The sequence below is a fragment of the Balaenoptera ricei genome, chromosome 8 (genome assembly GCF_028023285.1).
Source record: "Balaenoptera ricei isolate mBalRic1 chromosome 8, mBalRic1.hap2, whole genome shotgun sequence".
In the NCBI taxonomy this organism is placed as follows: domain Eukaryota; kingdom Metazoa; phylum Chordata; class Mammalia; order Artiodactyla; family Balaenopteridae; genus Balaenoptera; species Balaenoptera ricei.
In genome coordinates this window covers 75,860,990-75,886,326 of record NC_082646.1, presented here as the reverse complement: position 1 = coordinate 75,886,326, position 25,337 = coordinate 75,860,990, and the positions used below count along the sequence as shown (strand labels likewise).

The following is a 25,337-nucleotide window of genomic DNA, read 5'->3' as shown; positions in this document are numbered from 1 at the left end:
TCTTGGCTGAATAGCGAATGCAGAAACAGCCTCTACTGAACCCAAGGGACCATTGATGTAAATAAAGCCCTGCTAATCTCTCAGGGCAAGAAAAAGTTGAGTTGGTACTTTGGCTGCAGAGGCACTCTGACCTGTAGTGATTCTCAGACCTAGTGTCCTCTCTCCCAACTACATAATGCCGACCAGATCAGTCGAAACCTCCCTCAGGGCATTGGCTCTGGAGCAGAGAACCTGGTTCAAGTTCTGACTTTACCATTTACTGGCTGTGTGACCTCACCTCTCAAGCCAGGCTCTTCATCTGTAAAAAGGGAATAATAACACCTATATCCCCCCACTGCTTGAGAGAAACAGAGAGAAAGGGACAAGAGAGAGGAGAGAGATCACATCTGAGAGAGAATCAAACACTTGGTAATGCTTTTAAGCTGAAAGCGTTATGTAAGGAATGCTGTCATCACTGTAATCAGCAAGTGATGTATGGCCATAAGAACAAAGAGGCCAATACAAAAATCTGAATGACGCAAGTACATCAATTATTTGTTTCTCCAAGTCTCACTCTATTTCAGTGAGGACAAATACATATATATATATACATATATATATATATATATATATATATATATATATATATATATATATGTATATATATATATTTTATCTCTTGGGGAAAAGGAACGATCTTGGTTCACTTAAGTGTTGCTTTGCTCATTTCTCTGCCTTTCATGGATGGGCCGCATGGCCAGGAGCAACCTTTGAATGGTAGTCTTAAATTAATTCTCTCTTTGAAATAACAGCCAATGACAAATGTCAGACTACTGGTGCATAGAAATAGTGAAAAGCCCTAGTTACTCCAAGAATGTGGCTGACGTTGAATACATTATAGTCCAATTATGTTTCTTTTCAGAGTGGTTTGGATGAGCAGATGAAAGCTGAGATTCCCAGGCCTGTAAATTCTTCTACAGCATATTCCCTCTTTGTATGGCATGGTTTAGAGCAGTGGTTTCCAAAGTGGAAGGGGGGACGAGCATCGTAGAGAGCATGTGAAATAATACTAGAGCATGAGAAAAAGAATTAGAACTTTTATTACATTTATTTTTATCTTTTTTAGTGTGTAGCATGGAGTGTTTTATAGTGTATATGACAGTAATATGTTTATAATTTACATATATATGTACATACATATGTGTGTTGTGTGTGTATGTATGTGTAAACAAAAATGTTTACTGAGGGCACAGTGACCAAATGAATTTGGGAATCAATGTTGTAGAAGGGATTTGAAGTTCAATCTGGGTTTGAATTTCCCTGTCTCCTTAGTGATGTGTTTCCCAATGACTCTCCAGTTTTTAGTTATCCTAGGAGAACGGAGGGGGTGAAGCAGCGTATTCTAGTCCTGACATTGCCACTGACTCACCATTGACTTAAGTGTGTGGGCTTGGGGTAACTACTTAGCTTTCACGAGCTGTATTTATTTCATTCCTCACTCATACAATGGGTATAATAGTATCTTCTTTACAAAGTCATTGAGAGAATTAAGTAGAATAAAGTTTATTCTGATTTGGGTATAAAGACAGTGTTTTAAGGCATGTGTTTAAGATCATCGTCCCTTCTTACTCTATTGCCTGATCTTTTTTTTTTTTTTTTATAAATTTATTTTTGGCTGTGTTGGGTCTTCGTTTCTGTGTGAGGGCTTTCTCTAGTTGTGGCAAGCGGGGGCCACTCTTCATCGCAGTTCACGGGCCTCTCACTATCGCGGCCTCTCTTGTTGCAGAGCACAGGCTCCAGATGCGCAGGCTCAGTAGTTGTGGCTCACGGGCTCAGCTGCTCCGCGGCATGTGGGATCTTCCCAGACCAGGGCTCGAACCCGTGTTCCCTGCATTGGCAGGCAGATTCTCAACCACTGCGCCACCAGGGAAGCCCCTTGCCTGATCTTCTTTGTGTCCTATGTTTCACAACAGCTGACTCATTTATGGCTATTCTTGGGGAACAACGGGGCAGAAACAGTGGGTTCTAGTCCTAATATTACCATTCACTCACTGTTGAGTCAACACTCAACTAGTATTGATTGAACACCCTGCCATGTGTCCAACACATGCTTAATATTATCTATTCTTCATAGAATCCAAAAGGCATTTGCATCATTTTTCAGATAAAGCCACTCTACAGCAGTGCTAGTCAACAGAACTTCTGCAATGATGGAAACACGCTATAGCTACGCTGTTCAAGGTGGATGCATGAGCCACAGTGGGTGGTAAGTACTTGGAATATGGCTGCTGTGACTGAGGAACCAAATTTTTCATTTCATTTAATTTCAAATAATTTCAATTTAAATAGCCATATGTGACTATTGGCTACTGTATTGGACAGTACAAATGTAGAGATTGCTGAGCTAGCATTCATGTGTAAGGCAAAATTGAGACTGTTATGGGCTGAACTGTCTTCCCCAAATCATATGTCGAAGTCCTAACCCCTGGTACCTCAGAATGAGACTGTATTTGAAAATAGGGCCTTTAAAAGTAAAATGAGGTCATATGACTGGGTCCTAATCCAATATGACTGGTATCCTTATAAAAAGAGGAGATTAGAACACAGACACACACAGCAGAAGACCATCTGAAAACATGTGAAGAAGATGGCCATCTACTAGCCAAGGAGAGAGGCCTCAGAAGATACCAACCCTGCTGACACCTTGATCTTAGACTGCTAGCTCCAGAATTGTGAGAAAATAAATGTCTGTTGTTTAAGCCACCCAGTGTATGGTATTTGTTACGGCAGTTCTAGCAAACTAATACAAAGACCTTTTCACTTCTAGTTCACTTACAACAGACTTTCTCAATAAATTCATCAAGAATACATTCTATCACTCACACACACACAAACAACACAGCACACAGAGTTTAAAAAGTAAGATACAAAAAATATATAAGTAACAGTAGTTGAATGAAGAAAGCAGTAAATTTATAATTAGGTTTATTTTTTTATGTTATTTTTTAATAGATCTTTATTGGAGTATAATTGCTTCACAATACTGTGTTAGTTTCTGTTGTACACCAAAGTGAATCAGCCATATGCATACACATGTCCCCATATCCCCTCCCTCTTGAGCCTCCCTCCCATCCTCCCTATCCCACCCCTCTAGGTCATCACAAAGCACCGAGCTGATCACCCTGTGCTATGCTGCTGCTTCCCACTAGCTATTTTACATTTGGTAGTGTATATGTGTTGATGCTACTCTCACCTAGCCCCAACTTCCTCCTCCCACCCCGTGTCCTCAAGTCCATTCTCTATGTCTACATCTTTATTCCTGCCCTGCAACTAGGTTCATCAGTACCACTTTTTTTTTTTTTTTTTTTTAGATTCCATATATATACGTTAGCATACGGTATTTGTTTTTCTCTTTCTGACTTACTTCACTCTGTATGACAAACTCTAGGTCCATCCACCTCACTAAGTATAATTCAATTTCATTTTTTTTTTAAAGCAATTCTTTATTTACTTATTTATTTGGCTTAGCTGCTCTGCAGCATGTGGGATCTTCCCGGACCAGGGCTCGAACCCGTGTCCCCTGCATTGGCAGGTGGATTCTTAACCACTGTGCCACCATGGAAGCCCCTAGTTTCTTTTTATGGCTGAGTAATATTCCATTGTATATATGTGCTGCTTAGTTTCTCATCTCATAGAAGAAATAAAATATGGCTACCAGTTAAATCTATATCTATCTATCTATCTGTGCATTAGTTTTTAAATTAGAGGAAGAGGATCATTTTTAAGTCATAAAAGAAAACATGACAAGGAAAACTATTAAATCTAATAAACGTCCAGAAAAGAAAAAAGAAACATTATTTAAAAAAAAATAAAATAAGATGAAAGGAATAAGTCCATATATATCAAAATTCACAATAAATGTGACTAAAGTATCCTTTTAAAAGGTGACTCAAGTTATGTAAAACCCAAAATATTGTCACGTGTTAACTCTGGGAAAGAAAGTAGGATTGTGGGAGGGCACTTTTACAATTTACTGTAAATACATCTTTATCATTTAGTCTTTCACGATAAAAATGCATTCCTATGTTACCTGTGTAATCAGAAAACATTTTTTTAAAGGTCAGAAACAGTAGAGTCAAACTCAGATTTTCTGGCTCCAGAAATAATTCTACTATACACATTGAATTTCCCCTTAAGGGAACTGAACCCCTTCTTTGGGCTTTAATATCTGTACTATAAAATGAAAGTTGTGGGCTACATTTGTGACTTTCAAATTTTGTTTCAAAGAAGTATTTTAGAAGCCACTTTGGGGGTTCCGAGAAAGGCTATGTGAGTAGACCACCTATTTATTATAATAGACCACCTATTTATTTCAAGCAGTGAAGTTCCTCTTTTATTTGCTTTATATATCGATGTTCCATTTAAGATTACTTATAGAAAAAAGTATTATCGTTCTAAAAAAAAGCACACGAAAGTTTGAAAGCTGCTATCCTGGAAGACTTCTAAAGTACCTTCTAATTTTAACATTCTAGAGTACTCGCCATTTCCCCATTTCTACAACAAATACACTTCTGCATGAAAACATAGACTAGGAAAATCTCATATTAGGTTTTGCTGTGTTCATATTTGTGAAATTAGCACAATCTTCTTTACAGTTATTTCCATCACTCAACCAACTGCTTTGTGGTTATGTAATGAACAGGCTAATATGGCTGATTTGAAGGGCTGGATTTCATATCCCTCTCGGTTGGCTATTACCTACACCTAGCCTCAACAGCTAGGTCAACACTAGTGGAAAGTGCCTTCCCCTAAGAGACAGATAACCTGGATTTTCATCTGGGACCTACCAAGACTCATTGTTTGCCCTTTAGCAAGTTATGTACCTCAGTTTCCTCAGCCATAACATGAAGAACTGGTCTATTAAATCTCTGAACTTCTTGCCAGCTATCAAATTTTATAATTTATATGAGTCCTTGATGCTTGATCAAAATATATGTGCATTTCAGGCAAAGAGAAATGAGACCTCCAAAAAAAATGTGGGTTCAGAGAGACTTATCAAGACTTGTAAATAGGATGCACAGCCATGTTAAATTCTTAAGTAGAAAAAGATAACAAAGTAACTCAAACCTTTGGAATGAAAGCTTTTCTTCATAGGATAGCGGGCCATGAAGTGACAGGACCCTAATGATTAGCTGACCTTTTTTTCCCAAGCTGCTTTGAAGAGATTATCTAACTATCATTTCAGACAACCATGACTCTTATTTTTAGCTCTGAGTTTTCTTCACGAGCACAGTGACCTGTGTCTCGGAGTTACAAAGGGCTCCCAGATATGGTTCATGATTCATATGCAGGTACCTTGCATTGACTTCCAGGAAGGTCAGGGGGGTAGGAGCCCAGAAAAATGATTTTAGGTGTAAAATCTTTCTTTGCCCTTGTTCCTGTTCCCACCACTTGATCAGAAATGCACACTCCACAAATTGATCCCTTGGCGCCATAGGCGATTGGCAATTAAAACAGAACCCAAGAGATACTGTTCTCCAAGGGTCTCACAGCTGGTGTGGGCGGGACGACACTCAGGGCTTTGGTCACAGGCTATTTCCAGCCTCTGATAGCAGTTGTGTTACTCATGTCTCATTCACCCTCTCCCCTCGGCCTCCCTCCCCTTCCCTCTGCAGGTCAAGGCTGGTGACAGCCCCCATATATTTAAAGAGGACGTGAGCCCCCTTAGGCAGTCGAGCCGACAGAGACCGCACAGGCAGGTGAGTGGAGCGAAGGGCATCAGGGCTGGGGGTGGGCTGGCCTGGTGGCCAGCTGAGACTAGGAAGGGTCCCGTAGAGTAAGGGTGTGTTTCACGTCCCAAGTACCAGCATCCACTCTGGTTCTGTGTGAGGAGGCTCAAGTTATGCTCGATTCTAGATGGACCTAGCTGTCTAGAACATTCCTAAAAGGGTGATTAGCATTTGGGGGCTCAAGGAAAACCCACAAAGAATGAGTAAGGGATTATTTTTGGTCTAAAACTATTTCCATTATTCATGGAATCATGTTTCTTATCGTCTTAGTCAAAAGACCTGCATTCTAGTCCTAGGACCAGGTAAATGAAAGGATGTGTGACTTTGAGAAAGTTCCTGCCCTCAGGGTCTTGGTCTCCTCTGCAATGATGGATGTGGACGTGGTGACAGTTTTCTAAACTGTAAAGCACTGCACAGTTACAAAGTGGTTGCAATAGATACGATACAGCAGAAGCCAGCTTTCCAATGCGCAAAATACAAGGATTTGTTCTTTTCAAAAGGTGTGGGTGAATGACTCAGATGTCTTTATTTCACCTTACCCTGTCTCTCACATAGGTAATACTCAATGGAGTTGTTGATTTAAAATTGATTTTATATCCCAAGGATGTTCAGCAACTGGCTTGCTTTTAATAATTTGAAACTAATCAAAGCAAGACCCAAAATAGACATTGCTGTATTGAAAACCCATTAAAAACTCTGTTTCCTGGGAAGATAATTCCCAGCTGGGGCTGAGGGGTGATTCCCAGTGTTTCCTCTAGGTTTCAGTAAAGGATTTTTTTTTTTTTTTTTTTTTTTTTTTACATCCCAGTGAATGACAGGCATGAGTGTGACTGAGAATAAGAAGTGGTTTTAAACAATAGCCTGAGTGGAGCTGCTGCCTTCAGATCAAAGCCACTGCCTCTAATTTCTGTTTCCTTCACTGAGCTGGGGAAGTGACTCCCCAAGAAGGAGGGGTTGGGGAACAGGTCTGAGGAACCTTGTCGCTCTGCAGTACAACTCAGTGCAATTCAATGAGCTTGTACTGACCATCTCATGTGTCGGAACTGGCGGGAAGTAGATGCATGACTAATGCAGGGAAGGTTGGGCATCGACATGGACAGGACAAGAAAATAGGGAAGAGCCTGTGTCTTCAGTTGACTTTTGGGACTGAATCTCAATGCTGGGTACATCCAGTTCATCACAATTTATGTAAAACTGCTTTCTGACCCAGAAAATGTCTGAGATTCTTCTGGCTTGGCTTTGGTTCCATTCTGAACAACTCAGTCCTTAAAATGAGCCCCGGGGACTTCCCTGGCAGTCCAGTGGTTAAGACGCTGCGCTTCCACTGCAGGGGGCGTGGGTTCAATCCCTGGTCGGGGAACTAAGATCCCTCACGCCAAACGGCACGGTCAAAAAACATTAAAAAATAAAATGAGCCCTGGCTGTTGGCAGAGCGTACAGCCGACCCCCAGGCTCGGCGCCCTCTCAGCGGGCAGACAGGTGCTCTGCAGCCCCCGCATGAGCCGTCCATTGGAGATGGAGGGGCCAGGCCAGGGGGCGGGGGGAGAGAGAAGGAAAGTGCGAACAGGATCCTTCAACAGGCAAATTGCCACGGACTTCTTGGAAGAAGTGGAGACAGACTCTTGGTAGAATACAAATTCAGAAATCCTGGGAACTTGAAGAAGGAAATAGAAGAAAACAAATAGCATCAGTCATAGAGGCCGTTCAAATTCTAGCTCTGAACATCACTTCTCTGAGTTTCCATTTCTGAACAGTAAAATTAAAGTAAAGCCACCTATCCCAAAGGGATTTGTTAGAATCAAATGGGATAAAGTATAAGAAAGTACTTTGTAAGCCTAATAAAACCGTACAAATATTCAAGGCCTTGGAGGAAAGGCACAGGGCCAAACCTGATGGGTTGCAGGAGGATTTCCTGCTAAGTACAAATGTGATGATAAAAGTCCTGAGGTCACAGCAAATAACAAGCTGACCAGGAGTTAGAAGACGATTAATTTGTTTTACAAGAAGAAGGACACAGACAAGGAATATAATACACAGGAAATATAGCTCCTGAGGCAGGCAAACTTCCAATCATAAGTGTGCCACTCAGATGTCTGGGAATACTATATCCAGAGTTGGCCTTCACGGCCAAAGAGAAATGTGATGCCTTCAAATGTGAAAAACTGCAGTTATTCATCACAATGAAGGAATGCAGGAGAAGAGACAATAATTGTCTTATTACTGGGACCAAGGAAGATGGAAGCTTTTCGGAGTCTCATCATGGACCTCATCATGGGAAAGCGTAGATCGTGATTTGTTGGTCGTTTACTGCCCTGTGCAGGCGCAGAACAAAATTAGCCTATTTAACTGTCACCAAAAGTCCTGCAAGAAGTCATTCTTCAGAGGAAGTAACGAAAGTTCAAAGAAGCAAAGTAATTACTCAGATCACACGGCTAGGAAGTGGCAGAGCCAGGATGTAAACCAGGGCGCAACGTGGTCTTAAAAACAAATTATAAAGGCCAGGAGAGAACAAAGTGAGTTTCTGAGAGTAAAAGTCAGCCACACCTCAGAGATAATTTCAGGAAAGATATAATATGACCTGTGCATTACAGCCTTAGTTTAAGGGGCAGGTGTGTCTACTCTGAATTTTAAAGGGATGAGAGCTGGGTTTATTTCTGTGCTGGGATTAAGCAACCTATCTCCCCAGGCTTTGTGAAAGGGCCTCTGGAAGGGGGACTTCATATATCTGTTCAGAAGCTTAGGAGGAAGCCGCTGACCTTGAATGTCCTACACCAGGGAGCTGAAGGCCATGGTCTCCCTCGGCCACAGTGACTCTGTTTGGGTTCACTGCTTCCCTTCAAAGTCCAGAGCACCGGAGAGGTCAGCTGGTGGTAGGCAACAGAGCTGCCAAAGTGAGGAAGCGGGTGTCCCGGGGCACAGGCTCAGGACCCTGCCTGATGTGCCGTCCCTGGTGCCAGGCACCCTGATCCCCCCAAGGAGGCTGACTCTCTCCCTGGCCTGGCTGCATCTGTTCTTGGGCACAGCACACTCTCAAGGCTGAGAAACAGAGTTGGTTCACAGTCTGAAGAGAAGGGCCATGGAGAAGGAGTTGGAAAGATTTACTTGTTTTAAGAAAATGGATTTTAAAACCATTTTGGAGATAAAATAATAACAGTAATAATGAAAGCAACTAAAATTATTAAATACCTGCTATGTATCAGCATTGACGTATAATATCTTAGCTATTATTATTATCTTATTTAACTGAAAACCACCTTCTAAGACAGGTCTTCTCATTCTCTCTTTATGTGCATGACGACACTGGGCTCAAAGATTTTGAGTAATTTGCCCAAGGTTGAACAGATAGTGTTTTTTGAAACCTGGCTTGGTTCCTTCCAAAGTCCATGCTTCCCCACACCATCCGTTTTACCTGGATTAAGAGACTAGAGAAGAGGCAGTGTTTGAGAGGAGAAACTACTGGGCAGCTTTTCTGCAAGATGAGGCTCCAGTCACCGATCAGATCCCTAAACCTGTCTCAGGGCTTGAAGGACCCTTGAAGGGGGCTTCACTACATTACAGCCACTTGGACACCCATCCCCTGCCAAGCTAAATCAATAGTGAGAAAGAACTCTCCAGCCCCAAAGGAGCCCTTTCCATGTGTGAAGAGCACTGACTCTTAGAAAGTCTTTTATTTTACTGAACTGAATTCCATCTCCCTCTTTTACTCCCACCCATGAGTATTCTCTCTGTCCCATGGAGAGACAATGGGTCAATCAGATCCCAATTCCCATCAGCTGGGAAGGTTGGTTAACGGAGGTGCTGACCCTTGTCCCCTCTCGAGTGTGTTGTAAGCAGGAAAATGGGACACAGAACCAGCTTAAACTGGGGTTTGAATTGTGGTTCTGCCGCTTACTGGTGGTGGGACCTCAGACAAGTCACTTAAGCCCTCTGAGCCTCATTTTTCTCATCTGCAGAATGGGGATCACAAAATTTGCTCCACAGGGCTGTTGTATTTAAGGATAGTATATGTATAGCAACTGACACATAGTAAACAATAAATAGAAGCTAATGTTAACATAAGAACACAGCTTTGGAGTCAGAGCGACCTAAATTCCAACCTAGCCATGTGACACATACTAGCCATGTGACCTTGGGCAATGTAATTTCCCTGAGATTCCATGTCTCCATCTCCAAAGTGAATGTTGTAAAAGCACCTGCCTTGAAGGGTTGCTGTGAAGCTTAAATGAGATTTACCATAGGGCCTGGCCCAAAGGCTGGGCATCAGACGCTATGGCTTTAATAACAATATTATTATATTAGTAATAATTGTGATTATCATTTAGATTCCAGATATGTGTTTCTATGTTCCAAAATCTTTGCCTCAGTCAGTGTAGACAATTTAACTCACTATGTGGAATCAGGCACCTAATAGGACAACCAAATAAACCAACACTGAGATGAAAACAGCATTGTCGCTGGAGGTCTCTGCTCAAAGCCATAGTCTAAGGTTCCCTCCCTGGTTCTTTAATGGAACTCTAACAAAGAAAGAACAGAATCACTGAGCACCCATTTTATCTACACCACCCACTTTTGCCCTAAGGTATCACCTTTCAGCTCCACAGTTGGTAGTTTAAAAAAAGAAAAACAGAGTGTTGGATTAGGAAGAATGTGCCCAAGTTACACAGTACAGTTATACTTTTAAAAATTCAGACTGATACGTGACAACTTAGAGTTGTGGCAGAACTCATTAGCTCTTACATTTTATAACACTCTGTAGTTTACAAAGTGATTTTACTCACTCGAACAGCTACCGTCCTCCCAGCAATAGTGAAATAGATGGGACTATTATGCCTGTTTTATAGAGAGGATATTGAAGTTCAGAGAGCCTGCATGGTTTTCTCAGATCACACAGCTTCGAAAAGGCAAGACAGAACTAGAACTCTGGCCTCCTGCATCTGGTTTACAGCCTTCTCCAGCCCCTACTATAGCACATTCCCAGTATAATCTCTTCCACAGCATTATTCGTTATGAAATCCACCCAGGTAAGTCTCTCACTGGGATCTGGTATCTAAAAGTCTGGAGTCCACTCTCTCCCTAGTTGACATCACAGGGTCCTGCATTCTGTTTCATCCTCCTAAATTCGACTGTCCCCCATTTCAGTCCCGACACACTACTTTGTGACAACACAGCCATCTCTGGGACTGGCCCAGGGAGTAGTGCCAGGTGATGTGATGGAGACTGTGATCCTGGTGACAAATGGGGCTGAGTGACGGGCAAGCCTATATTTGGTGTCCCACCTTCAGTGACCCTTGCCTGTGCCAGGCAACGCTGATAAACAAATGGCCCACCCCTTGGTATCTTGCCAGCGTAAACTTGCATTCCAGGCCTGGCTAGGGGAGTGTTGAGACACAGGAATTCCAAAGCAATGCAGAAGGCTGAGAAGGTTAGATATGTAAGCCAGGACCTACATGTGCTTTCAAATCATAGTGACTTAATTAGCAGATCGGTGCTATTTGAGTAAACTGAAATAAAGTGAATAACAATGACTTACCTTTGAACAGCTTCTCAATGCTGCTTTAAATTCCATCATCTTTCCATGACCTTCACAGTGATCCTGTGAGGAAAATGCAGGACATAATATTATCATCATTTTTGACCCACGTTAAGGCCGCAAGGTCAAGATTAGAACTTGTGTCTTCCAATTCAGGATGTTTTACAACACACGCTGCCTTTTGGCCTTTGAGCATCTGAAGAAGAAATCAGAGACGTCGTCTGTGTTAGGCTCCCATAGCTACATTTCCATCTTTAGAAGTGGAACTGAGCACCTGTTTAATTGAATGCTTATGGATTTCTATTTTGAGTTTCAAGTCCTGATAAATGTATGTCAGATATTTATGATCACTTAATAACAACCTGTGCCAGGCTCCATTACCTTGTGAATAAGCTATTATCTGTAATCTTATACGCACTTTGTAAAGTATCATATGTGGACAATTGCTGAAGACACACACACACACACACACACACACACACACCCCTAAGAAGCATATCTCTTTCCCATTAACTTGCAGGACATGCCAATGAAATCTCCATTGAAGATCTGAAATGAGAAATTTGACCTGGGGCTGTTTTCATTGAAAATTTTCACATCATTAATTTCACAAGTGTCACGGTCACATTCCTGGATATATATTGCATTTCTCCTCTATTTTATATTGTGTTGAAACTCAGGACCAAAATGAACACGAGGAAAATTATGATTCTACCCTTTTCCAAAAAAACACACCATCTTTAGTCAGAGAAGGGTGGATCTTGGAAAAAGAAGTTGGGTAAAAAATTACCCCCAAATGTCTACTTTTTATGCCTCATCTTGTTTGTACATGAGATGGCAATCTTGAAAATCTATTCTGCCCCTGAAAGTAAAAAATAAACAATTTGGGCTCTTTTAGGGCTTATTAAGTTCTCCATGCCTTTCTGTGTGCTCTTTTCTCTGCCTGAAATGTCCTTTTCCCTTTTCTCTATCTGGTGAACTCTTATTCACCCTTCAAAACCCCATTTAGATGTGATGTTTTCTGTGATCCTCCAACAACTCACTGCTTTCCTCCCCAATCTAAATGTCGGTAGCCATTCCCTCCTTTGAGTTTGCATAGCACTTCTCATAAGTCTCTTTTCTGGTACAGAGTATTCTGGTTCCTGCCTATCTTTCTCACTAGAATGTAGGCTTCTCAAGGCTAGGGGACAGGACACAAATTACCCATTTTTATAAGCTTTCCCCTCCTTCATTCCTCACCGAGTAATTAGTGCAGTGTCTGACACATGATAGGTAGGTAGTAAATGCATGGTGATTAAATGAATAAATGAATGAATGAATGCAGACTTGATCCCAAGCCTTTCAATTCAAAATCCATTACTCTTCCCACTAAACAATCTGAACTATAGAAATAGTAGCACTAAATGTTTCCTTTTAAAAAACTTATTTTCTAAGATTTTACTGAATAAAAAGAAGAGCCTGATTCTCTGAGAAGGGTAGGATGTTCCTGGCTAACTAACCTGCTTTTGGAAGCAGGAAAATCTCCTTGCAGGACATTTAGGTGAAGAGCTTCCCTTTGGTCCTAGTATCGGTTTCCATGGTCTGTTTGCTATTTACCTTCTGTTTCTTAGCAAAACCTGTCTTTCTTACGAGGCTGGGAGACACAATCCAGACCAGGTGGCCCAGGAGGCTTAGTGTTCATTGCCAACTATTATAAGAAGGCGACTAGCTTCCCAGAAGGGAAAGAGAAGGTCAGAGGCAGCCACTTGGAATTGTCTGATAGTGCTTGGTGTCAATGACAAGATGACACACCAGGCTTCCTAGAAACCAAAGGATCCCAGAGAAAATTCAGCCCCCCTGGGGCTGGCAGGATTTCAGATTTCACTGAGTACTGATGGCTTATTTTAGTTCCACTCTGGGGAAACTGAAAACTGGATTCGTACTTACATACAGACACAGAAGGAAAGAGAAAAAAGTTTCTTGATGTCCCTCCTTGCCTAGTATCCCTCAAACATAATTCTCTAGTGAGGAGACAAGGATGGCCTGGGGCTGGCTCTCAGCAGCTTCTGGCAGCAGAGGGTGCTTGGAGGGTGTGGAAGGACCGCAGGAGCATCACCTGGCTCCCGTGATCACACCTGTCCCTGTGAGCTCTGACAAGTACCTTCCTGCACATCCTCTAAACACCACTGTGAAGCAACAAGGAAAAGAATGACCCTCTTCATAGCATAGGTGGGAAAACAGAGGTAAAGAGAAGCTATGAAGTGCATCTCGATGCACATGGCAAGCTGCCGTTAGTCCTGAAAGCAGGAGGACGTTTCCAAACCACTGATCTAGTGCAGTGCCAACATAGCTCATTGCCCGGGCAATGATATTTCTTAAAAAGGAATTAATGGACAGATGAGATAAATCTGAATAGAGTTTTTATATATTATGTATTTTTAGCAGCAAGATGAGCCAAGGCTTCGCTAACCGAAGGGTGATGCCCTCCTAGCGGCATCAGCCCTGCCTGGAGTCTTAGAAATGCAGAATTTCCTGCCTCTCCCCAGATCTACCAAACCAGAATCTGCATCTTAACAAGATCCAAGGTGACTCAAGAAGCACTGAGCTAGATAAGAATACCATTTTCATAGGTTATTCCCACTTCTGATGGAATAATTTTTAAAACCCAAAGTGGAAGAAAATAACAATACTGAATATTGGCATACAATTTCAGATACACAAAACTAGCTTATCCATTCCTTCTAAGGACCCTGTGAGGTACATAAGAGCAGGGGCTACTGAAATTTAACAAAAGAGGAAACTGAGTCCCAAAGTGGTAAAGTGACTTGCTCAGAGCTTGCTCTGAGTATCTGAGCTTATCCAATGACTTACACACAATAACCATTTGCTGAAGGAATGAATGAACCATCAACAAACCGGGGCTGGATCCTGGTCTTCAGACCACAGCACTACTAGGGATTGGTTCACTCTTTTTTTTTTTTTTTTTTAATTTTTATTGGAGTATAGTTGATTTACAATGTTGTGTTACTTTCTGCTGTACAGCAAAGTGAATCAGTTATACATATACATATATCCACTCTTTTTTAGATTCTTTTCCCATATAGGCCATTACAGCGTACTGAGTACAGTTCCCTGTGCTATACAGTAGCTCCTTATTAGTTACCTATTTTATATATATTAGTGTGTATATGTTGATTGGGATTGGCTCACTCTTGAGGTTGCCTAAATTTAGGGTATTTGCTTTATGTCCTGTTAGACTTGACCTTGACCAGAGAGTCTTCAAGATGCCAAACTGGGGCGGAGGAGCGAAATGCGGAGCCTGCGGAAAGGCCGTCTACCATGCGGAAGAAATCCAGTGCAATGGAAGGAGTTTCCACAAGACCTGTTTCCACTGCAGTGAGTTGGGTGAACACCATGACGGCCCCTCAGCACTTCAGAGTTCACACTTAGTCACAGATACTGTGTATCAGTAGTTCTCAGAGTATGGCCTGGGGGCCAGCAGCATCGGCATACCCTGGGAACTTGTTAGGGATATCACTTTGGGGCCCCACCTAAAGAAGGGATGGTGCTCTCCTGAGCAGCCCCTCTCCAACCACTTGTCCAGCTCAGAGGCCATTTCCCTGAAGCTCAAAGTCAGAACAAGCTCCCAGTGGTGAAAACTTGACCCAGTGGCGACATTTACAAAGTGTGACTTGGCAGAGAAAGAAAGCCATCACTTATCTGCAGCCAGGATGGAGTTGGCTTGATGTGCTGTCCCCACAGGCCAGCGGTCACTGAAGCCAGCTGCAACTGGTCTTTCCTAAGAAAGAACCTGTGTCAGGCTGGGGGGCAACAGATGACAATTCTGGAAGCGTCGGAAAGGGAAGCGTTTGGGGCACCATCAGCTTGACAAGGGGAATCTTTACCGTTCCCTGCTGGACAGTTTCACAAATGTCAAAACTAGGGGGACATTTAAAACCCTGTGGTCCACCTGGGAGTCAGGCTCTACCCAACTCATGTGACTTTGGACAAGTCATGTCTCATCTCTAAGCCTGGGTCACTGGCATCTGCAGCAGAGCCAGGAGCAGAGTCTGTACCTTCAGATTCCCAGTCCAGTCTCTTCAACACGACTGCATTCTAGAGTTTCCTAGCAGCTTAATCCTATTCTAGGAGAGCAGTTCTGTCTCGGCCACTTGCCTTCTTTGCTCCCCTGCAGTAGGTCTGGCTTAAGGGTTAGCTTTACTGGACATTTCGCAGACGCCCGCTCCCCAGCCCTTCGAGACCCATCCGCCCCCATGTCTTAGCCCAGCAGCCGCAAGGCATTGCGTTGCCTCAAGCTGTTTCAAACAGAACTTCAAGGGTTGGGCTCCATCTGTTAGGGCATGGAGACACTTCATCCTCCAGAAATAGTAGCGCTTTCTCTGCTGCGGGAGTTTCCATTATCCCTTACCTCCCACAACAAACATAATTCTCACCAAGGAATAGGGGGAAACACTGCTGTGAGCGATTGGGTGGGCGGATTTACTAATGCTTTAGGTTTTAATGATGCCGTAATTCTTTTTAAGCCACCATACACATTCATCAGATTCACCATTATCATCACAATGATCCAGAAGTCATTGCTCAAGAGAGTTCATTCCATAACCCTCTCTGGCTTTTGTCCAAATACAGCTAGTGTTCTTCAAAAACAGTGGGGGAAAGGAATATTGGAAAGAACACTGGAGTTGGAGTGAAAATGACTAGGGTTTGAGTCTGGGCTCTACCATGCACTTTAACTGTGTGACCTTGGGTAAGTCACCACTGTGAGCCTCAATTTCCCCATTTATAAAATAGAGATGGTTATACCTGCCACACAAGTTGTTGTAAGAAGAAAGCTGGGTTTCTTCATCTGAGATCCAGTTTTCTAGGCCTTTATTCTCCTTTCATCAACTTGGATGTCTGAGTGGGAACAGGCAACGGTGGGGATGCTTTCCATGGCGAGGGGTGTCTTGTTTTCCCAGGCAGCAGGAGGATGCCCTGTTTAACGGAGCCATGGAAGAACGATGTGAGCATTTGCTGGTGCATTCCTTTCAACCCCTGGATATTCTCCTTAGAACCTGTGGGTGGGATGGGGGTCTGAGCAGTACAGGTTTCTGCAGTGGTGGACAGAAGGATCCTGGAGAGGAGTGTGATTTTCTGTAGTATCATCACAAGAGTGGTCTGTCCACAGGTCAACCTGTAGTTGCTGGAAATAGAGGTCAGAGAGGCAGAGTCTACCTTAGCTTGTCTCCTGGCCAGTGTTCTCCAAACTTCTAGACAAATCTTAACCCCCCTACCAGTGCTGTCCTAAAGATACATAATGCAAGCCACATATGGAAACTTAAATTTTCTAGTAAACTTACTTTTAAAAAGGTGAAAAGGAACAGGTGCAATTAATTTTAAAACATTTAACCCAATATATCAAAAAATTATAATTTCAATGTGTCACCAATATACACATTATAACATCATGTGGCGGGTGAGTGGCTACGGTATTACACAGCACAGTTCTGCTGCGCCTGTGTGTGAAAGCTAGTCAGAAGCCAGGGAGTGGCTATAGAATTGGCCAGGACAAGACAGGGTATAGGCAGTCCTGGAGTGATGGGAATGAGCACTGGAGTAGGAGTCAAAGGACCTGAGGCCAGTCATGGCTCTGCAATTTACCACTGTATAATCGTGGACAAGTCACTGATCTTCATTCACACATGCATGCATGCATGCATTCATTCATTCATTCACTCAACAAATGTTTACGGAGGACTAACTCTGGGCTAGGCTCTGTGCTACATTCTGGGGATATTAAAACTGTTTTGCCCTCAAAGAACTCAGAGTATAGAACATAAATGAATAGTCAACAAGTTGTTCTGAAAAAAAAACAACAAAAAAACAAAAAAACCAAGTTGTTCTGGAGATTAGTAACTGACAGCTACAGGAAGGGCAGAGACAGGTATATACCTTATACGCTCAAATATAAGGCAAATTCCCCCCAAAATTATTCCTCATTAAAAGGGTTTGCCTTGGCTTCAAAGTCTTATAAAGTCTCTCATGCTACAGGACAGTCTCTCAATTACTCCATTTATTTAAACTGTTTTTTAATAGAAATTCTTACAAACAATATTGACATAATTATTTAATGAACTCCCATACGCCTGTTTCCCCAGCCACATAACCACCAACCTCTGGCCAATCCTACCTCATCTACAACCTTATCTTCTTCTCCCACTCTTGTATTCAATAACACTTTTTTTTTTTTTAAATAAATAACCACTTGAGAAAGGCATATCAGCCTGAAACAACTTCATTCAAAGCTGGATTGCTTATAGAGATCACTTGATGGAACTGTTTTTTTAAAAAGGAGGCAAATAAATTGAATGCCCATATATTATTATTCCTGGGGGTATGACCTCACTATTACAAAGCACTGAGTGTCACCCTAAACAATCTTTAAGGATCATCATTACAAAGCGATACAGCAAGGTATTAGGCTGTGGAGATACTACATACTTTTTAATGCTGCCCTAATATTATTGCTAATAGGTACTTCTTGCTGAGATACAATTTCCAGGTGACAGCCTCCTACTCAGGTAAACAGGGCTGCCTCTAAAAGACACAGACAGAAGTGGGGATAAGCTGCTCTGGAGAGCTGGGTCAGCTGCCTCAGAAAGACACTGTTGAGAAGGGAGATGCTGATGTTGAAGACGCAGAGGAATAATTTGGATACAATTGTTTCCCGAATTTGTGTCAGATTAGAAAAAAGTTAACATCTCCAAATCCATATATTGTTGATTTATATTATTAAATTAAATGTTACAAGCAGGTATTTGACACTTCCATTTACATCCTTAAACGTTTATTTATTCAAGCTGGCAAAAATTTTTCTATTAATAGAAAAATCTAATTAATAGAAGATTTTCTATTAATCTTCTCTTTGGAAAAATAGGGGATTGTCTTACATACTATGTATAATGTATATACACAGCATGTGTATAATAACTATACTAGGGTAAAGTATGGGGGATACTTTACATTAGGTGATATACAGTAACCAAGGGGCTTGAGCCAATATAAGCCTAACAGCAGGTCTTCCTTGCCTCCCCTGCTTCCAGAAGTGGATCAAAAGAAGTCTCAGCCGTAATTATCTCCTTGAATATCAAAGTGCTTTTCAAAATCCATTTTAAGTAGAGAAACTGCTCAGTGCTGATTCTGATATGATTAAGAAAAAAATAAGTTCCTCCCCTGCCTCAGCCCCTCACCCCCTACTCACCCACACACATATACACTCATACTTCCCGATGTCATTTGTGGTGAGACACTCAGGAGTGCAGGTTGTCCCCGTTCAGGGACAATATTCTTAGCTGGTCCAAGATCACACACCAGGTTCCAGTCCTGGCCTCCACCTCTTTCTAGCTGGGTACCACTGAAAACATTACTTCCCTTCTCTGTGCTCCAATTTCCTCATCTGTGAAACAGGACTGCCTTGGAATCTACGACTGAGGACAGATGCTCTGGTCAGGAATCAAAGTTGTGTTCTTGGCTGGGGGGGGCCCCTTGTGCTGAGTCCCTTGGCCCCAGTCAGGGTATTGGGGGTGCAGGAAAGGGGGGAGGAATCTCAACCCTAACCCCCTGACCATCCTTTCCTCAACAGTGGCCTGCAAGAAGGCTCTGGACAGCACCACAGTGGCAGCTCACGAGTCAGAGATCTACTGTAAGGTCTGCTACGGGCGCAGGTACGGCCCCAAGGGGATCGGGTATGGACAAGGTGCCGGCTGCCTCAGCACGGACACGGGTGAACACCTGGGCCTCCAGTTCCAACAGTGAGTACTACCCTGCTTCTCCCAGCCCGTAGAGCCCCAGCTATCAGGACGGTTCATTCTGTTCCCATGGCAACCTTTTCTGGAAGTGGGAGAATGGACTCTATTGCTGACTTGCCAACAATAGGAATACTCAGTCTGACCAAGTTTTAACAATGTGTCATCTCTCCGAAGACTCTCTTTAAATTATCTGCCTTTCAAAAGGGCAATTACTTTTACACCATGGCTCTTGGTTTGCATGTCAAGAGAAAACCCAGAATGTACAGATGTTCTATTGTTTGACCTTTGCAAAACTGCATGGTCTCTTTTCTTCCCCGTTGAGCATTTTTGTGTAAATCACATAAATATGGCAGGGACGCAACGGCCATCCTCTGTGTGCTTGTCACTGAAAGATTTCTTCCCTTGGGTTGTAAGATGACTAACGTCTGCATCGCAGTGGGGAGTGGCTCTGTGGGGATGGGCTGTGCCTAAGGAGTAAACAATTATAACTTTCTGTAGGTCTCCCTTGCTGCCTGTTGCCAATACAATGTTGAGGTTTCCCCAACATTATCCTAGGGAAGCCAGGATTTCACACTGTGCCACCTCCATCTACCAGTCTGTTCTACTTGATGATCATGCTGACCTCCATCCCAAAACTGAGTGTATAGACTGACGGTCACTGGCCTGCAGCTGCTGTCTGGCCAGCTGGTACCCGGGCTCAGCTCTGTGGTGGGACTGGCAGAAAGGCCCAGCCCAACTGAGGCAGTGTCCCCCAGAGAATAATGAGAGCATCTGAAGAGTCATCTGGTCCCTTCCAAAGAGAGTAGCCCATGGTAGAGCCTGGAAAACTGCAGGGATGTGTGATTAGTCATATAAATTTTTCTCACTACTCAATCCCAACCGGAGATGCTATTTTAAAAAGAAAGATGATACCAGCTGCATTCTCTGCTTCACATTACCCAAAGTTCACTCTTCTACGTTAGGGCTTTCCTGTGGTGCTGCACAGCCAGGAAGAGTCTGGAGACGTGGGTTTCATCCCAGCTCCACCAGTTATGAGCCACTAACCTTGGGCACTTACCCCTCTGGCCCATGCTCTCCTCCAGCTAGCCCTGCCTACTCTAGAGGGTTATGGTGAGGCTCAAACGATAAATGTACAAGGAAACACAAAAAGATATGGAATCACGGGGTTATTATTGTGCCTCTTTCTTAGACTTTGCTCTCAAGAGGACAGGGGACCTTTGGATGCAGGGTGACAATTTGAATTGTGATAAGCATCAGCTCATTGGACTATGGTTTGTTTAGTATCAACTGTCAAGATCCCATCTTGTCCTGTAATATTTTTACTCATTTTGGAAAGCAGACCCATGGGTTTCAAGATGGTATAGAAAACCCTAAACGAACAATCACAGCAATATAACAAGACAAGGGTAATTATACAAGCTAACATACGTGGAAGACTTGTGAAGTGCTTTACAACAGAAAGGAAAGAGGTAAGTGAATTCTGGCTAACATTCATTAGCCCTTACAACAGGCCAGGCAGGCACTGTTCTAAGTGCTTTACTCATGTGGCCTCATTTAACCTTCTCAACAACCCTGTAAGGAAGGCACTATGACTAGCCCCACTTTCCAGATGAGGCGTCTAAGGCACAGAGAAGTTAAGTAACTTGCTCAAAGTCACACAGCTAGTACTGTTTGCCAAGGGAAGTCTATAGGTTTCATTCACTTGTCAATTTCCACCAGGTCCCCAAAGCAGGCACGCTCTGCCACCACCAGCAACCCTTCCAAGTTCACTTCGAAGTTCGGAGAGTCGGAGAAGTGCCCTCGATGCAGAAAGTCAGTCTATGCTGCTGAGAAGGTGATGGGAGGTGGCAAGGTAAGGACTTCTGTATGAGTCAGATGGGATACTGGGAGGAATGAGAGAAGAAAGTAGGAACTGAGGGCGGGTGGAGGCCAGACCCTCCTTAGCTCCCAGGAACCACTTAGGAGCCACCCATCCTTACCCACTTTCCTGGGCTGTCACTGTCACCCTGCAGTGCTCTAGGAAACTGGAACTGGTGGAATTCGATGCAGTAAGCGTTAACCCACTAGGGGGAGGCACCCAGCTAGGAGCTCTGGAGAAACAAAGGCACACAGGCTCCCCTATCCTGTGTCCACAATCCTTCCAGAAAAGTGTCAGCCCTGGGAGCTGTCACCACTGCATAACTCAGCCTGCTACTGGCATCACACTGATGCACAGAGCAAACACCCCACAGCAGTGAGAAGCATCCTCGCTCACAAATGTCCTGGCAATCGGGAAAGTCATCTGATGTCTGAGACAGTAACACACACTTGTCTACAAGCTCCAGTTTCAGGCCTGAAGCCAGGGTGTTCACCGAAGGATCTGAGCCTGAAGAAAGACAAAAATCCTGTTTATACTAAGTAGGGGGAGGAAGGCCACGGAGAGTGTCTGACTCCAAATATAGGGGCAGTCTCCACCCCAGGACTGGCCATTTAAATACAGGTGAGGACCCTGGGCTGTGCCTGGAAGACACGCAGATATGAAGAAGGCAGACAGTCTTCTGGATGATCCAAGCCACGCAACTCTCTTCCATCAGAAATACAGGGAGAGTACCAAAAAGGTTACAAATAATAAACACTGGAGAGGGTGTAGAGAAAAGGGATCCCTCCTACACTGTTGGTAGGAATGTAAACTGGTGCAGTCACTATGGAGAACAGTATGGAGGTTCCTTAAAAAACTAAAAATAGAGTTACCATATGATCCAGCAATCCCATTCCTATGTATCTGGAAAAGATGAAACTTCTAAGTCAAAAAGATACATGCACCCCAATGTTCACAGCAGCACTATTTACAATAGCCAAGACAAGGAAGCCACCTAAATGTTCATCAACAGAGAAATGGATAAAGAATGTGGTGTATAGGGACTCCCCTGGCGGTCCGGTGGTTAAGACTCCACGCTTTCACTGCAGGGGGTGCAGGTTTGAGCCCTGGTCAGGGAACTAAGATCCCACATGCCACACAGTGTGGCCAAAAAAAATTTAAAAAAAGAATGTGGTGTGTATATATATATGTGTGTGTGCTATATATATGTGTGTGATATATATACCACACACACACACACACACACACACAATGGAATATTTCTCAGCCATAAAAAAGAATGAAATAATGCCATTTGCAGCAACATGGACGGACCTAGAGATGATCATATTAAGTGAAGTAAGTCATACAAAGACAAATATCGTATGATATCACTTATAGTGGAATCTAAAAAAAATGATACAAATGAAATTATTTACAAAACAGAAATAGAGTCACAGATATAGAAAACAAACTTATGGTTACCAAAGGGGAAGTGGGGGGGTGGATAAATTAGGAGTTGGGGGTTAACGTATACACACTATTATACATAAAGTAGATAAACATCAAGGACCTACCTACTGTATATCACAGGGAACTATATTCAGTATCTTGTAATAACCTATAATGAAAAAGAATCTGAAAAAGTATATATATATCACTTTGCTGTACACCCGAAACTACTACAACATTGTAAATCAACGATACTTCAATTAAAAAAAAATACACAAAGAGTTAAAATGAAGTTGAATTCCCTGGATGATTGCCCTTTCTTCACCTTTTTTCTTTTTTCATTTTATATTCAATATGTTACCCACTGCCTCAAGTCCAAGTTCCCCTCTCTTCAGTATTTTGGATCTTCTAGAAATGGGAAGCCCTATTCTATTTAGTCTGTTCTGAAGGAATACATATGGAAATCACCTTATCTATTCATTTTTAGGGGTCCTAAGAATCGCTGGCCAAGCCCATAGCCAGAATAATTATTCTGGGGGCCAATTAGGTGGGTGAATGGTTAAGAAAAGGGCACTCCTTTACGTGCTGCTGGTCAGGGGACTTAACACGGAAATAAATGCCCTGCCTGCCCTATTAAATATCCAACTGCCTGTTCTCCTGTGCCCTGCAGCCTTGGCACAAGACCTGTTTTCGCTGCGCTATCTGTGGGAAGAGTCTAGAGTCCACGAACGTCACTGACAAAGATGGGGAACTTTATTGCAAAGGTGAGTGGTTCCAGAGACTCTCTTGAGATGTTTTCCCAGGGAGGGTTCTTGGCAGGGGAAGTTGTGTTCCTGCCAAGAGGCTTGTGTCTGCCCGGAGGTATGGCTTCTCAGCCTGAGCCAGGTTTGAGCTCGCAGGATGGGGAGCAAAGCCACCTAAGGGAAAGTAACCTCCTGCCTGACCCAGCTCTGGTCCTCTCCATAGGGACATCTGGAGGGACCTGATACTTATAGATGCCCAGTGGTTCCTGAGCACCTGGGGGGAGAGGGGACAAGGAGGAAGCAGTGTCCTGACTGGCCTTGGAAGAGGCCTTAGGTCTGGACAAAAACATCACATTCCCTTCCAAAAACCTGAACATTCTGTCCACTTGACTGGCAGATAAGGGTGACAGCGCTGCGGGGTGTGCGGATGAACTGTGTTCGGCCTCTCCCGAATTTATCAAGACACATCTATCTCCTTCCTCCCTCCCTCCTTTCCTTCTTTCCCGGCCCCCTTCCCTCCCTCCCTTGCTCTCTCCCTCCTTCCTTTCTGACATTTCTGTTTCTGATGTGATCACAGAAAGCGAACTGACAAGGTGGTTTCCCTTCTGGTCCTCACAGCTCTGCCCCTAACTACCTCCATCATCCCTTTGTCTTGCAGAGAGGCAATAGAGGCTTAGCTCCTTCCTGATGCTACAAAGAAGAAGGGATGCTTTAGGGCCAGGGCAATGTGTCCTCGCCCTCAGAGCCTCTCCTAGGCCTCTTCTGTTTCTCAGCGGGGTCCTCCCACCCTTTCACTCAATGATGGTGTCTCAGGATCTCCAAATGTGTGTGTTAAGAGTTGGGGAGAGGCAAGGGGGAGGACACTACTAATCAAGACTGTAGGTGGCCCAGCTTCTCCCAGGATGAGACAGGATGGAAACTGATGCACTATCTGACAGGGGCTGCCTTCTCCTGGCAGTAGAGGGTACAGAGGGTTCTCAGCATTCACAGGCCATAGAATTCTAAAATGTTGCCGCAGCCAGTAGGGAGATCAACCTATAGAGAAGTAACTGCATTCCCAAGTGCTACAAGCTCTAGTAGAGGGTGCTACACAATGCAGGGTGCAAAAAGGGGCAAGTGATTGGCTGGGGGTGTCGGGAAACCTTCTTAGAAGAGAAGCTCCCTCTGGGCCTTGAAGGGTGAACGTGGGTTTGGGAGGGGGCGTTCCAGGAACAAGGAGCAGTGAGTGCAAAGGCACCAAGGCCAGGCCATCATGGCTCGTTCCAGGAACTGCAAGCAGTTGTGTGTATCTGGAGGGCAAGCAGGGAGGCGGAGGCGGGAGGGGATGAGGCTGGGCAGGCAGCCGGCAGCCAGATTATGTCAACTCAAATGAGAAAATGTCTCTGAACACACCTAGCGAAGTGCAAAGAAGTATAAACAGTTTTATTAGCCGATCTAAAATAAATACAGTTCAATGTATTTAGAAGTTAACTTACAAACACATTTGTCAAAAGGATGCCTCTCCCAGGCAAAAGGACTGTGCTCAGACAGAGGGAACTGAAATGATGGTGCTGACCAACCCATTCTCTCCCCTGTCCTCTTCTCTCTCGTTCACAGTTTGCTACGCCAAAAATTTTGGCCCTACAGGTATTGGGTTTGGGGGCCTTACACATCAAGTGGAAAAGAAAGAGTGAAAAGTGCACCGTTTCTCAGGTCTCTCATCGGCCTAAAGCACTTGCCAAGTATCCTACCCAGATGGAAACCCCTCCCCAAACATCCTTTTGTTGGTAGTTGGACAGTATTTCTCTTCAGAAGTGATCACAGCCTTTACCCGAAGTTAGAAGAGATCTTTGGAAGAAAATTATTAAAAGTCTAATCCGTAACAAATGCTTTATTATTTACGATACCTGGGGTGGGAGAGGCCATAAATAAAAGTTTAAGTCGTAACTTGTACGTCTCTGGATCTTTTCTTTCAAATAGGGGGAAATTTTCAAAAAAACCAGAGAGATAGTTTAAAAAAAAATTGTGCAGAGGATGTAATGAATTTTCGTGTCAGCTGTGGAAAGAGTGAGGAGGAGGAGGAAGCAACGGGCAAAGGGAAGGAGTCTTCTAGAATCTGTTGGCTAAGCTTCTTTCTAGTTAGCGCTAATGGAGAAGAAAACAGGGGGTCCCGGAGGAAACAGACAACATGGTAGCAAATTCTAAAAGGAAAATCAAACTAATAAAACTGCTGAAGAGCTG

The 25,337-nt window shown here is 43.4% G+C and overlaps 1 protein-coding gene across 2 annotated transcripts; it reads left to right on the top strand.

The window, feature by feature from the left end:
• The first annotated feature begins 5,605 nt into the window (after positions 1–5,605).
• On the top strand, positions 5,606–25,043 carry CSRP3 (cysteine and glycine rich protein 3). 2 transcript variants are annotated; one of them, XM_059929590.1, is made up of 6 exons: positions 5,606–5,738; positions 14,534–14,673; positions 18,920–19,088; positions 20,805–20,937; positions 23,045–23,138; positions 24,714–25,043. In XM_059929590.1, the coding sequence occupies exons 2-6, from the start codon at positions 14,562–14,564 to the stop codon at positions 24,788–24,790; spliced, it is 585 nt and encodes a 194-aa protein (XP_059785573.1). In that variant the 5' UTR covers positions 5,606–5,738; positions 14,534–14,561; the 3' UTR covers positions 24,791–25,043. The 2 variants fall into 2 exon arrangements, with proteins under 2 accessions (XP_059785573.1, XP_059785571.1); XM_059929588.1 differs by lacking the exon at positions 5,606–5,738 and having other exon boundaries at positions 14,515–14,673.
• Positions 25,044–25,337: the final 294 nt, after the last annotated feature.